Below are 16223 nucleotides of genomic sequence, written 5' to 3'. Positions count from 1 at the left end.
CTCAAACAATAATATTGATAATTGTAACCGTTGCTAATTGAAATACTAGAAGATAAATTTGAGAAAGCAATTTTACGAAAGGATAAAAATTACACAGAATACACACCTAATCTGATAACAATATACATCATTTATCCCAATCTACAAGTTCTAATCATCTGAGCATTGTAAAAGAACTGGGTATTTATCGATTTTGTTCTAATTATGCCCCTTCCCTCAATTTTCCAGTGATGATGACGATAATGGGTTCTAAATCTAGTCGTTCTGTATAGTCTTTTACATTGTATGATGTTTATATCTAAAATACGTAGTTACATTCCCTTTCTACGCGCTATAATAAAATAGTATTAGAAGAATCATCCCTCATAAAATAAATCCGTAGTTCATTGGAAATAAGTCACGTTGGTAACCTGTAAACTAACGACATAGGGATTGGGTTTATATCAACAATAGACTAAAATATTTTCATATACTATATTATTCTTTGGGTAGAAAGCAAGTCCTTAATCAAGATTGCCATTTTTTTAAACTGACATTAAATATAACAGGATGTGGTCACTTATTTCTGAGATTAAAGATCATGCCATAGGTTTGTTTCTCTATAAGTTTTCGTTGTTATTTTATTTCATTTTTTTTGGGGGGGGGGGGGGACTAGTAGAAATACTATACATTGAAAAGAAGGATATATGATTATTATTGTTATTTTTATTTTTTATCATAAGCATCTGTGGGCTTTGTTATCGGGAAAAAAATACATGCATGTGTAGTAATCAAATATTTAAAAGTTTATGGAAGGCGTAAGATATTAACTTTATTGAGGGACCTCTGTATTGTCACAAAATGTCTGACTTCCGTTTGAAATGCCATTTTGGTCCGAAATTGTCTGATTCTTCTTGAAAAAAAAACTAGGTATACTCCAATAACTAGAACTATTCATGAAGTCATCAAAACGCTTAGATAATAAGTGGAATTTTATCAACTCAGACGTTTGATTAACATTGATTATCAGCTGTTTTATAATTGTAGATCAATATATGAAGCCAAAAATTACTTTCGGTGTACAAACTCCTTTTATCCGCCTTTACCATTCACTAGGCATGTGCAGCACACGATTATGCATGCGTTTGATGATAAGGGTAATTATATCTTCCTTCATCGAAACATTGAATACACAAAATTGTGACTCTACTTGTGTGCGTTTTCACATAAGTTCACTTGGCAAACAAATATCATCATTATTTCCTTCGATATACAATACCAAACTTCTTCAGATACTTTTGCATTTTTATGAATAATATAAAGAAATAATTAACAAGATATTTGAGTCAAGCTTAAATAAACTTTTAAGTAAGATAACTTTTTAATTGGATCTTTGCTACTAAAATTTTTGTGATGTTAAAAGATTTTTCATAAATTTTTCAATTTCATTTTTCATCATTTTAACTAATGATAATCATTTTTATTTTCAGATTTTTGTGAAAGTTCATCCAGCACTCAGTACTTCTTATTAATATAATGCTTAAGTAATAACATTTAACTTCGGAAAAACAAAAAAAAAAAAAAAAAAAAAAAAAAAACAAAAAAAAAAAAAAACAAAACAAAACAAAACAAAACAAATACATGTATAACAAAACAAAACGTGCTAATAAATTGAAAAACAAGGGGTTCAATATGAATTAGCTATTTAAAAAATGAATAGATAAAAAAATAAAGTTTAATACTTTAGAACTGCATTTTATTGGATATTGAATCTACTATGAGACACAAATTCATGCCCAAAAATTCACTCCATTTGTGTAGGGAAGAATGGAATTTAATATAAATTGATATCCATCAGAAAAGTTAATATTGATGCACTTATTTACTCTTCTTTTGTTTTTGAATTGAGTAAGATGTTTCTATTATCATCAAATGTCAGTAACATCACATCCCAAAACAAATCCTTAAATTACTCTTTCTTTCATATAAGCTATTGACGAACAAGTTGATGATACAAGAATATCAACAATCTCCTTTAAAGTCAACATTTCGCAAATTCCATGGACGAGACAGTTACAATGCACTTTGTTTACAGATAAAATCTTTCGTTAGGTCGAATGATACAAATTGTTCGGCCATTATTTTCACACTGAACTGTCTACGAATTGTTCGTTTACCTGATCATGACAAGGAACACATGGCTAGTGGGGCCGGTCGACAGGTTTGCTTACTCCTCGATGGCACCTGGTATTACCTTTTTTAATAGTCCCGTGTTGATCTGCTTACAAGAATATTTGCATTGTTTATATGGACTTTTGATTATGACACTGTTCGGTATCTTGAAGTTCACATTTCCTTTTCATGTTAGGTGCACTGATATACTTACTCTTGTGAAAAAATCATTAAACAAAGATGTAGACGATAAATGTAATCAAAGTAGCATTGCTTTTCTCATTAGGACTTTCACTGGGACTCTCACAACCTATTCCCGGATGAAGATGGAATTATTTTGCCATACATATTTGTTCTCTTAATTAACAAAGTGCTCGTTTATTGCCTCCAAAATTTTAAAGGCTGTACTAAGGTTATCTAATTCTTTGACCTTGCAGGTTCGTTTAATTTGTAGACTGCTCCCTGAAAATGCCCACTGAGCCCCAAATTGATATTGTATGGGAACAAATCTACATGTACGCATGCTTGACAAGTAGTGTTTTTTTTTTATTATTATTTTTATTTTGCATAATTAGCACTATGTAAGTGTCGCCAATGAGACTTTTAGTTTTAATACAGCATATTGTGTAGTTGAAGAACTGACGTCCTAAAGACTAACTTCTTATTCGATTTGACACCATGGGAATTTTTCAAGAAAGACATTGAACTACGGTAGGAGGTTTATAAGATATGGTATTATTTAAAACAAAAAAAAATTAAAATGGAATGATAGTGGTGTACGTTTAAATCAAACAGATAATTGATCAATTTATTTTTTAATGCAGAGATATATCCTGATGTATGAACATATTGTATCAAAATAGTATCATCTAGTGTAATTGTGCTACACAAGGGAAATATGGCCCTTTAGAAACACACAAAAGCATTGCACCGATTTCATGTCCAACTAACAAATGGTTTAAGTTTTAATTCTAATTGATATTTGAAAAAAATGGAAATAAATCACTTTACATTTTTTATATTAATGATGATTTTCTGAGTAGGATATGTTCATCTGAATAAAATAATTGCAACACGAGCCATGCAGTGTTTGCATAAAGACGAGGCAAAAATGGATAAAAAAAAATTGGAGACTGGAAGAACGGCCTACTAACTATTTCGATCATATTTACGTATATCACATATTTAATTTTGAGGAACGGAACTTTATGAATAAAATATTTCTTTAGACACAATTCCCCAAACCAGTCATAGTATCAAATATTAAAAAAAATGTAGTGCGAGTATATGTACCCAACATATGCAATAGGAGAAAGATATACTTTATATATAAAGGTATTCCATGCCAGACATTGTATGTACATGAATGCTAATTTTTTCATCTAGGGTCTTCATTTTGGTTCAAAATTGACCGGAAAACTGTAAATAAACTGGTAAACTTTCGGTTTTTTTCCCAAAGAGAGCATTTTTTTGTCTTAAAGATTGACAGCATGTTGTTCTATTCATTACCTCAATTTTAAGCCTTAATGACAATTTTTTTTTTTTTTTTGAAATTTTATTATCTGTAAATAACACTAATGCTTTTGAAATTCTTTGAACATTAAGCTGCAAAGGATATTAAAAACCAGTGAGCATACTATTGAATCTGATAACCGTAAAATAAATAAAATATAAAGAGTACATTGAAAATATTCTTTCTCTTCAAAAGGACGATATCCTTATCGAGGATCATCAAGTCGATTCACAACATTATCTTGGAAGATATCATTTTCATTATTAAACTTTGAATATTATGTCGCAATAATGATGGCTCAAAGATCATCGACTAATATATATATATATATATATATATATATATATATATATATATATATATATATATATATATATATATATATATATATATATATATATATATATATATATATATAATTTGGTATATCTATATTTGGTATATATGTTCGGTGTATTTATATTTGATATATCTATTTTTTTCCCTTGGTTTGAAGAATGGGCACTTTTAAAGGCAATGAAACTCATCTACTTAATATTTATATATTCTGATTTACCCCTCCCCCCCCCCCCCCCCCCCGAGAACAATAATTCTTAATAGACAATTTGTAAACACAGAATAAATAAACAACAGAAAAGCTTTTAAAATCAACTCAATGAAAATTAAGTCTAATAGCATCAAAACGATGCTTTAAAAAAAAAATACTCTTCATAACAAATGTTTTGACGTCACACCAGTTTCGCTTCAATTGATTCAACATTTCAGTTTTTACCATCACCCAATAATGACAACATTTTATTTTGGTTGAAGAGGAGGCCGGTATAACCAAAACTCTGAAGACTTAGGAAAATCATTTATGAAATTTCGCATCGTGTCAGTGCACACAGAGCTCAGGTAGACAGATAAGACAATAGCTGCCCCAGGTAATTAATCGACAATTGATAAAAGCAGTGAATAGGTGATGTGGTCAATTGTTTTCAATTAAATTCTCACTCGTTAGGGATATCGTCTTGATATTAATGTTAGGTAATTGTATACGGACGAGCATAAAATGTTACTTGTGTAAAAAATTCTTGATATTATATTTTAAAAGAATATTTCATGAGATCGAAATTTCTTTTTTAAAACAAATGATCCATTATAACTTTTTGAATGTGAGTTTTACAATTGTTGCAAACCATGACCAAAATGTACGATCCTCTCCAATTCTGATCGGTAGGAGAGAGCTATATATGGGGACTTCGGACAGTGGTTGAGACGATGAAGTTTCAACTGCATGCTTAAGTTAGAACCTTTTGTTATTTCACGGCTTATATTTGTTGTTGATTTTTTTCTTAACGACTGCAATAAACCCCCTTTCCTTGACTACCCCAAATGGGTTTGTATATTGACCAATATTGGCGCTTAAGAAAAACTTGCCTAAAATTTTGCATTGGCGACCAAATTTTTTTCATAAGGTGCCAGCTGGCGCCTAAATTTTAGAGGTCACTTAGAAGCCTGCTATGGTAGAGAGCCTTCACAAAAAATAATTTTCATCTTTTCTGACTCTGTGGTTCTTGAGAACCTGATTTATTGATTGATTGTATTTTGTTTAACATTTCATTTGCAAATTTTTCACTCATACAGACACATCACCGTATGCCGCTGAAGGGCTTCAAAATTAGACCTATGCTCGGCACTGAGGCTCATTGAGCAGTGAAGGTTCTTTATCGTGCCAACGCCTACAACTAGTGACACAGGACCTCAGTTTTTAAGGTCTCGTCCGAAAGACCCGTGACTTCCACTTGGCGAACAGTCACTACCTATGTTTACGTATTAGTTTTGACGCGGTGAGGCGAATGAAAATCGAACCCGGGCTTCCCGATCAAGAAACCAGCGTCTTCTTAAAAAAGAGCTATTTATTACTTTCAGTGTACCTAAAAACAAAAGTATATTTGAACGTTTAAAGTTTTTCTAGTTTAAGCGCCATTTGTTAGAGATATAACTAGAGACATAATTAAGTGTATCGTTAGAGAATAACTCAATTTTGACAGTGCTCCTTTACCCATTTCGCAGTTTCGCAGTTTTAAATTTCAAATAATTTGGATATTTATCATGATAAAGTTGAATGTTTTAATTCAAATTACTTGGATTTATTTTTGAGATATGTCTACCAAATTTGATTATAATATGACTTTTAAATAAAAATGTTATGAGAAAAGTCTACGAACTTTTTGAATGACCCTCGTATATTTAAATGTCTTTCAGGTCTCTTTTCATTCGCAAATGTATGGTGGCATATTTATGCTATCCACATAATTTTTTGTCAACATAAGATATCGCGTCAAAACAAGATAAATTGCTGATTTTGTTGAGATACACCAACTTCTATCTCGTCTACTCAAGATAATCTATCACATTTTGTTGTGATAGCTATCTCGACATAACGAGATAATTTATCATGTATCATGACCAAAATTGTTGCGTTGACAAGTGCTGCCTCTTCATAATCATGATAATTGCAGTCACGATAACTGTATATGTACATGTACATATACTTACTAGTATATAGATAAATAACGTGTTACGGGTGCCTCAGTCATTTTCCAATGATATCTTGACTTGACGCGATATCTTATGTTGAAAAAATTTATTTGGATGGCATAAATATGCCACCATACAAATGTAACAACGGTTTCCTTCAAAATGCTATAATTTTATTTCTAATGTTTGAATTCGTTAATGTATGAACGTTTGCAGTATCCTTCCATTCAATTTGGCGTGGCCCTTCAATTGAAGAAATTTAAATGCCCTTAACCCAGGATACGTCGTGCTAAATTTGGTTGAAATTGTCCCGAGAAAGAAGTTAAAAATGTGCAAAGTTAATAGTCAGACGTCAGACCAACTCAGTAAAGCTCATTTGAGCCTAATGCTTTGGTGATCTTATAAAAGGTCCAGTATTTACATGTCAGGATAAAAGGCAATTTAATATTTTTTTTTTTCATTGGACAATGAAAGTCTTTTGCCAAACTTCAGACATCAACCTTAAATAAATGAAAAATTCTGAACTAACATCTGTAATCTTAATGGATGCCTCCGTAAATCCATTAGAAGGTTTTGGGATCAATGCTTTTAGCATATTGATATATTTAAGTAAGCTGTTTTTACACAAAATATCCTTCTTAAGGTTATGGTAAAGAAGAAATATTTAACTGCTAATTAATGCAAATTTAATACTACCATTAAATTTAAGGAGACATGAAAAGTAAAAAGATTTTTAAATCACTAAAATACTGATTAACATATTCAACAGAGTAACAAACATCTTAAAATTTTTCACAGCAGCTTAAAGGAGCTTGATAATACAAAAAATATGCAAACTTATAATGACTGAACAGAACAAAAACTCTTTGTTATGAGATGGCACCCGATCCCACCTCTAAATTTTGAGGTCCGTGTTTGCTCTGCTCCAAATTTTTATCGTTTCATTGGACTTTCGAGATTGAATACTGTTCGTTATCTTCATATTTCATGAATATATTGTGTCTTCTCGAGACCGCTTCTGCAGTTCCTGTAAAAATAATTGATACTTCTCTAAGGAATCATTCAGAACTCCTGATCAAGAATACGTCAGACACGGAGAGCAGAAAGATGTTCTTTATGAAATATGATTAAATATTCCAGAGATTAATGATAAAAAGCAGATCAAGGACCATGGATAATGATCGAATTATAAATAAAACAGTAAACATTAGCAATTCAAACATCACTTTTGAAGAAACTGTGTCAGAAAGCATTCTACCCCCAAGTCTTCAATATGCGTTTGGAGGTTTTGGAAACATCATGGCCATATTTTTTCTCTGTCGATCTGCCGGGGAACATAAATGGAAACCTTTCTACAGATTTGTCTGCGGTTTAGCTATAAGCGATTTTTGTGTAATAGCCTTAGTTTATCCAGCGGTAATGGTGCGCTATATCTCAGGATTTACTTTTGAATTTCCCAGACAACTTTGTGAATACTGTTCATTTTGGTCCTCTTTCTCCTTCATGTCTTCAGCCCTGATTGTAAGTGCCATGTCTTTTGATCGTTTTCTGGCCGTTCGTTTTCCAATATGGTACAGGAACACACAGAAAAGAAGAGCTAACATAATGCTTCTGGTGATTTGGGCATTTACAGCCACCGTATCTTCTCTTAATCTTATAGGCATTGGATCAGTCAAAAACTTTTATCCAGGATCGTGGTGCTTTATAGACTTTGCAAATAAGGGACTGTTAGAAAGGGTGAACACTTACATATATTCCATCACTGGCATAATTATTTTATTAATAACAGTTTTTCTAAACGTAGCTGTTGCTTATTCCGTTTGCCGAAAACCAGTTTTAACGACTATCGACAACAAAAGAAAAAGAAATGACATTTACATTATTGTTTTCCTGTTTACTGTAGTAACTCTTTTTTCCATTTGCTGGGTTCCTTTGATGGTGAGTAATCCTTTTATTTAAGATAATTAAAAAAAATACACGGCTTATCTTTTAATTGCAGGATGCTAAACGGAAACATATTAAAATCAATGAATCGTCCAATGATTAGAAAACAACTCATAATTATTTAATATATATAAGGCATTTTCTTGGAGTCGTCTTTGTCACTCCGGTGCACTGTCTTTCTTTCTCTACTGATTGTTTTTCAGCCATGCGCATTCTCTAAGCTTTTGAACATTAAAGTACAGATGATTTAAAAAAAATGGATGACCGGATTTGTATAAATGTTTTGGTGTACTTTGGTTGTAAATGATGTAAATAGCAAATTTAAAAAAATATTAAGAAATTGTAAACTTTTATGATGTATAAAGTTCTACTTTTTTTCGGTCTCCCTTATAAATCTATGCAAATTTAATCACTTTATAGGACATTATTATGAAGATGAATGAAAAATTAAAAGTTATGCGGCTAAACGTATTAATTTTACTTTTATAAACATGCCCAATTGTTATTTTAATGATTTCTGAAGAAAGTTTGTATGTATCATCTGTCCTTAAGCATAATCTTATGAACTAATTTTAAAAGGGTTATTACACTAATTCAGTCCATTTCATTTAGTAGAATACTAAAATCAAGAATTCCCTTCACGATTTGGGTTTCACGCTCAATAAATTAATTTTTTTTAAATTTAATTCTACAGGAACTTGAATACTAGCTTTTTACACGTAGGCAATATTCTGGTATTGCCACAAAGTAACAATCCCTTATTTCCTTTTATCATAAAATGTTCCGTTTTTTCGCATATGAAACCTTTAATTTATTTTGTCCTTGTAGCGAGCGTGAAACTCGAATCTTGAAAGGAATTCAGTGAGCTCAGTTCTTTCAATATTATGAACGATGAAATATGGACATTACACTGTCTATAATCAGCTGAGACCGCTGAAAATAATTGAATATTTCAGTGTATTCCACAATCTGTAAACAGACCTACGCCTAGAGACACTCAATGTCCTCAGTTTACCCCCGATGAAGTTGGATATCTTTTACGTTAACAGTATTCGTATACGAATTTGCTATTTTCTAAAAAGAATCAGATTATTTTAATGTATTTTGTAGCAAAACCTGGGTTCAAATTCATGCTTTATGAACTGGAAAATGTTACTATTTTACGGTTTTCTGTCTGTGAATGCTAGAATATAAACATAAAAAACACAACGGATCCAGGGGAAGACATCTAAGTTGTGCATTTTTTATTGCCACATGCTTGTGCTTCTTTGGGACTATCATGCTATGTCATAATGCACTTTGAAAAATTACGCACTTTCAAACAAATATAATTAACCATCAAACATGTATTACAGTTTAGAATTTTGATCTAGACAGATAGACAGAGGGACGGACAACGAACAACGGCGTATCAAAAATATGACTGATACAATAATACGAATTCGTTTAGCATATTGAGACAATACTATTCACATTCACTGAACATTTAAGAAAACCGTTGTTGTTTATCAGCTACTAAACACCGCTAAGTATATCAACCTTGCAGATTTCCTGACCTTCAATGAAACGTACAATGATTATACCTATCAATAATACAGTATTTAATTTACTTAATAATACTTTAGATTGATTGATTGATTGTATGTTGTTTAACGTCCCATTGGAGAATTTTTCACTCATATAGAGAAGTCACAATATACCGGTGAAGGGCTTCAAATTTTGACCTTTTATCTGCACTCAGGGCCATTGAGCAGTGAGGGATCTTTATCGTACCAACGCCTGCCGTGACACGGGGCCTCGGTTTTTAAGGTTTCATCCGAAGGACCCGCAACTTTCACTTCAAAGTGCCGAGCAAATGGCGAAGGAATAGTTCCTGCCAATATTTTATCGACTTAGGTCAGTCTCGGCCGAGATTCGAACTCACGACCTCCCGATCACGAATAATACTTTAGCTGATATTTTGTACATATATAAATATAAACAAAAACTTACTTTGGTTGTTAATACATGTGTAGGATAATTAACGTTGCAAATATTGCAGAAAATAATTACATAACCCACTTACGCGGGCTATGCATATTTCTGCAACAGCTGCAACATTAATTTCGCTTTTAACGACCAAAGAAAGCATTTTATTGTTTAAATAAAACGGTAAAGGTTCAATTGTTGATATCATTGTCTTCTGTCACAGGTTCGTATGTTAATGAATGCCAGTGCAAAGTTCCCTAAGAATGGACCAGAGGAACTTATGGCTGTGCGACTGACCATCAGTAACTCCATTGTTGACCCATGGATCTACATCATTCTACGCAAAGAAAATCTGGTCAAAGTGGTGCATTTGATTCGTAGATTCAACAACCATAAACAAAGGCAAACACATATGTTCACAGTAGAACCATGTGCTGATGGAGATAAAACGAACACAATCGAACACACCCCATCTTTGAGCATTGCAAACTGTACAACACAGTCATAAATCCATATTATGTACTTCTACTAACTTGATTATATCATTTTTTTTTATTAAGAGCGATAAATATATGCACTTTTGAAGTGTGATTTAAGTTGATAACGAGTGTGTTTGCTAAAGGTAAGTATTTCGGGAAAATTCCATTAATTTCAAATGATCTTCATATGCATAACCCCATCATGTTGGCAAAAAGTTTATGTATTACGCAAGTGAATTAAAGCTAAGTATTGACAGTAAGTTTTTCCTATCTCTGTATAATACGTATAGTCCTTTGGCATTTTAATTAGTTTATTTGCACAGAAATGCCTGTACCTACCCTCAATTCACTAGGGTATCGTGGGTAATAAGAATGTATAAGAAAAGAAATCAAAACTTTCTCTGAGTAATAAAAATACATCTTATACGTTTTTATTAGCTCATTTGCATAGAGACGCCTATACCTAGCCTTAATTAACATATATTAATCATAGAACGATCTCGAATCATAGTGCTGAACAACCTCGCTATTTCCTGTTCTAAGATACGAGTATATTAAAACCGAATTTACTAAATGCATGTTTACGATGGTCTTACATTTTAACTTTGTCTGGGCATTATATACTAATCAAGCTAGAGTTGACAAGGTCGTCGAACAATTTTGATTTTTGGTTTTAATTCTTCTTTCTTCTTTTTCACATGAATTATATTTTGTTACAGTGTATCATTAGAAGAGCTTATCTTTGAACTTTGGCGAGGATGAAAAATCAATATTTGTATGCAAAGTATTTTTTTTGTGTGTTTGTATGTTGTTGAACATCCCTCTCGAGAATTTTTCACTCATATGGAGACGCCACCACTTGCCGGTGGAGAGCTGCAAATTTTGTCCTTTACTCGGCACTTACGGCCATTGAGCAGTGAGGGATCTTTTTCGTGCCAGCACCTACTGCGACACGGGACCTCGGTTTATACGGTCTCATCCGAAGGACCGGTCTCCACGTCCCACAGTGGGATTCGAATCCGCGACGTAAGGATCATCTCCTTACTTCGCGACTCTAGAGCAGACGCTCTAACCACTGCGCCACGCGGGCCACCAAAGTATTTTTTCTTCTCTCGGTATAAATGCAAAGTGATAGACAACATTACTTCAAGCAAAATATCTCATACCACTTGAACGAATAAGATTAGGTTAAGATATATTATACTTTCATGTAAATTAGTTGAATCTGATTCGTCGAGAAACATTTGTTTATAAACACTATTACCCGCTGAATATTGAAGCCACGCCCTCCAGCATAGCAACAGTCAACATTGCTTGACGACGGGTGTTATTCCAAAAAATATTGACTGCGCAGAATTTATGTGCGCAAGATTCACTGTAATATGTATTTGTACAAAACATTCAGTATAATATAATAAATACTGCATGTAGTTGAGTGTAACATTGAAAATTTTCACCCCTAGAAAACCATTGTCAACCTCTGCTGCGCCTCGGTTGACAATGGTTTCTTGGGGTGAAAATTTTCAATGTTACACTCAACTACATGCAGTATTTATATAAAATCTCATGAAATCCATTTGTGTTTTGGTGACTGCAGGGAGACAATATTTTACCCCCTTCCCCTGTTTCTCACAAATAAAATATGATTGTATGTACAAATTACAATCTTAGTATAAGGAATTCGGCGACTCTGCATTCCGTTACCTGTAATAAACTCCACCCACTCTAGAGCATTGTTCCGTGTTTCTATCCTGAGAGTTTCTCATCAGGTGAAGTGCATTTTCTACACTTTCATTTTCTCTGAAGAGTCCTGATTCAAACACGAATAAAACATTTGGGGTCAAATAAAAGAGACTGGATGTTACCTACAACATGCCATTAATTTATTTATATTAATAAAGAGAAACGTGGAAAGCACTATAGCATGAACGTTGCGCAATTTCAAAAAGGGTCCGTGAAAACTTCGTTTTTAAAATGCCTAAATGAATAAAGGCTATTATTCGGTCAAAAAAGAAAAGCAGCTAAGCACTTCAAAGTAAATTATCAATTAGAAATTTCAAAACTTAAATAAAATGGCAATTTATCATTGCTTTTGTTTTTACCTTTGTTTAGTAGCAATACATTTATTTTCAAAATATGCATTTAATAAGTTTACAAAAGCATGTTAGTTTTAAAAGTTTTTTTCAGCTGTAAATAGTCCTTTTCCTTTTAATCAATTTTTCAGAATTGTTTTAAAAACATAAATTCAAATACAAAATATTGAACTACGTATTTTATAAAATGTAAATTGAAATGATTAGTGGATCAAAAATGTGATTTTTTTAATCTCTATTGATCAGAGACCAGAAGAAGTTATGCGATAGTAAGGCGTCTGTCGTCCGTCTAGCTGTCAGTTCGTCCGTCTGTCTTTCTTTGTGTCTGTAGATAATTTTTCAAATTACTGCTCCTCTTCCAGTTTTGATCCAATTCTAATGAAATTTTCTACACAAGTAGACTTAACAAAGATTCATATTTCTATAAACGAGTTTTTGATTTTGATGAATGATGATGGCATGGTTACTAAAAATAAAATATTCTGTGAAATTCTTTTTCAATGCTTCAATCCTTCTTCAGTTTTGGTCCTATTTCAAAATAACTTGGTACAAAAGTCATCTTAGCTAAGATACATTATTCTGATTAGTTTAGTTTTGTTTACTATGGACACGGGATGACATGGTTTTTAAAAATAAATTAAAAATAAAGCTTCCTGTGATATTCCTTTAAAATGCCATTTTCCCCAAAGTTTTGGTTTCAAAGGAACTTGGAACACAAATAGACTACACTAAGAGTAAGATACAAAGTTTTGTGTATTGATTTTTGATTTTGATGAACGGTGTGGTTACTAAAATAGAAACTTCCACAAACTTCTTTCAAAATGCTTCTTTACCTACATTTTTGGTCCGATTTCAATAAAGCTTATTATACAAGTAGACTAAGATACAAATTCTTTTTATAGGTTTTTGCAATAAACGGTATTGAAATGGTTACTTAAAATAGAAATTTATGAAAAATTCTTTTGAAAAGCAACTTCTACTACAGTTTTAGTCTAATTGCAATCAAACTAGCCACAAAAGGTGACTAAAGAATCATTATTTAAATAGTTGTAGCCTAAGTTTTATGTCCAAGCAGTTCTTTTCTCTACCTTTGTTACAAGTATAAACCAATAGAGTAACAGTCTCGTCAGAGATTTCTAATTGTGTATGTTACAATCCAAGTAATTTGTTATCTCTTGTTATACAGAATTACACAACATACTGCATATTGTCAAGTACACTGAGCGCTCTAATTTGCTATAGAGATAGAAATGAAATTAAAAGATCACTGTCAAAATATCAAAAAAGCAATCCATAAAACATGAACCATTCGATATATTTTAATTACATACACTGGTCATTTAACACCGTCCGTCTGATGTATGAAGAAATTATTGCAACAACATATATGCTAATATCAATTTTGATGAAAAGGAAAGAAAATCATACTCTTTATGTATGTAAATGAAATGTACTGTAATGTGTATTTTAAACAAATACAAATCAATTTTGACTTTCTCTGTATAATAGGTATAGTCCTTCGGCATTTTAATTAGTTCATTTGCACAGAAATGCCTATAACTACCCTCAATTCACTTGGGTATCCTGGGTACTAAGAATTTATTTTAGGAATGACTCTAATTCTTGGCCAAATTATTCGAGTATAACCTGGTTTGGGTCAGTTTACGCTTTATAATCCGCGAAGCGGATTATAAAACAGCGTAAACTGACCCAAACCAGGTTATACTCGAATAATTTGGCCAAGAATTAGAGTCATTCCTTATAATTTAATTTTAAAATCATCAAACAACTGTGGCTGTAAAATTTCGTTGCTTTTTATTAGTTCAAATTTGCCGCTCAATAATACAACCGTAGTAACGGAAGTGATGGGAAGCGAGGGGAGGTAAAAACTGATACATAGTCCTAGCAGCCATGTTGTTTGATTACATGTGGTAAGATCCGAGTTACTGTTCGAAGTAAAAGGTACATTTATTAAATCTGGAATTTTCCATGAATCCCGAGGACTAGAAATGAGATGATTGCATGGATACAGACGATTCAGCTGGTTGTCAGGGGGGTGTGTCCCCATACCAAACCAGGTTATACAGAAGTAGTTTGTGTTCCTTTTTGGATATTACCCAATCAGAGGCTAGAATACAAACAAAATTAAATTATATGAAAATAAATCAAAACTTTCTCTGAATAATAAAAATACATCTTACACGTTTTTAATAAGCTTATTTGCATAGAGATGCCTATACTTAGCCTTAACTAATATATATTTATCATAGAAAGATCTCGAATCATAGTGCTGAACAATCCCGCTATTTCCTGTTTTAAGATACCGAATTTACTACATGTATGTTAACGATGGTTTTACATTGTAACCCTGTCTAGGCATTATATACTAATCAAGCTAGTGTTGACAAAAAATTGTGATTTTTGATTTTAATTCATCTTTCTTCTTTTTCACACGAATTATATTTTGTTACAGTGTATTATCATATTAACTAACTTTGAACTTTGGCTAGGATGAAAAATAAATATTTGTATGCAAAGTATTTTTTTCTCTCGGTATAAATGCAAAATTAGGATGAAAAATAAATATTTGTATGCAAAGTATTTTTTTCTCTCGGTATAAATGCAAAATGACAGACAACATTACCTGAAGCAAAATATCTCATGCCACTTGTACGAGTAAGAAAACTAGATTAAGATATATCTCACGAGATCCACTTGTGCTTTGGTGACTGCAGGGAGAAAACATTTTATCCCCCTTCCCCAGTTTCCCACAAATAAAATATGTATGTACAAATTACAATCCTATTCTAATTGTGTATGTTACAATCCAAACTATTTGTTTTCTCTTGTTATACAGAATTACATTACATACTGCATATTGTCAAGCACAATGAGCGCTCTTTTGCTATAGGGACATGAAAATGAAAATGAAATTAAATTAGTGAAATTTAAAAATTATCGCCAAAATATCAATAAAACGATCCATAAAACATGAACCATTCGATATATTTTAATTACATACACTGGTAATTTAACACCGTCCGTCTGATGTATGAAGAAAATATTGAAACAACATATATGCTTAAATCAATTTTGATGAAAAGGAGAGAAAAGTTATACTCCTCTTTATGTATGTAACTGAATTGTACTGTAATGTGTATTTTAGACAACAACAAATTAATTCGTACACATAAAAAGTTTGAATTTTCCTTCCTTAATTCCTCAATTAAATGAATAAATTTTCATTATTGTTAATCATTGTGTTTGCTTTATTTCAATGCAACTCCAAGTTCAAAGACAAAAAATATAATGTTTTCATCTTGACAAATTACATTATTTTAGAAAATTTTAACATAAACATACATAAATACAGGATGAGGCAGTATCAATGGAGGTCCCGTGTCGCAGAAGGTGGCGCGAAAAAGATCCCCTACTGCTCAATAGCCCTGAATGCCGAGCATAGGTCTAAATTTGCAGCTTTCCACCGGCAAGTGGTGGCGTCTCCATACGAGTGAAAAATTCTCGAGATGGACTTTAATCAACAATAGAACA

At 32.2% G+C, this 16223-nt stretch overlaps 1 protein-coding gene across 1 annotated transcript; it reads left to right on the top strand.

Moving 5' to 3' along the window:
* Positions 1 to 7357: 7357 nt before the first annotated feature.
* Positions 7358 to 10607, top strand: LOC133188779 (prostaglandin E2 receptor EP4 subtype-like). Its single transcript, XM_061324264.1, has 2 exons — positions 7358 to 8125; positions 10323 to 10607. The coding sequence occupies exons 1-2, from the start codon at positions 7358 to 7360 to the stop codon at positions 10605 to 10607; spliced, it is 1053 nt and encodes a 350-aa protein (XP_061180248.1).
* The last annotated feature ends 5616 nt before the right edge of the window (positions 10608 to 16223 follow it).

Source organism: Saccostrea echinata, unplaced genomic scaffold, assembly GCF_033153115.1.
Source record: "Saccostrea echinata isolate AGI-Se365-2 ecotype Australia unplaced genomic scaffold, CSIRO_AGI_Sech_v1 ptg000016l, whole genome shotgun sequence".
In the NCBI taxonomy this organism is placed as follows: Eukaryota; Metazoa; Mollusca; class Bivalvia; order Ostreida; family Ostreidae; genus Saccostrea; species Saccostrea echinata.
Note: the sequence above shows the minus strand (reverse complement) of the source record. Positions and strands in the feature narration are given on the sequence as shown.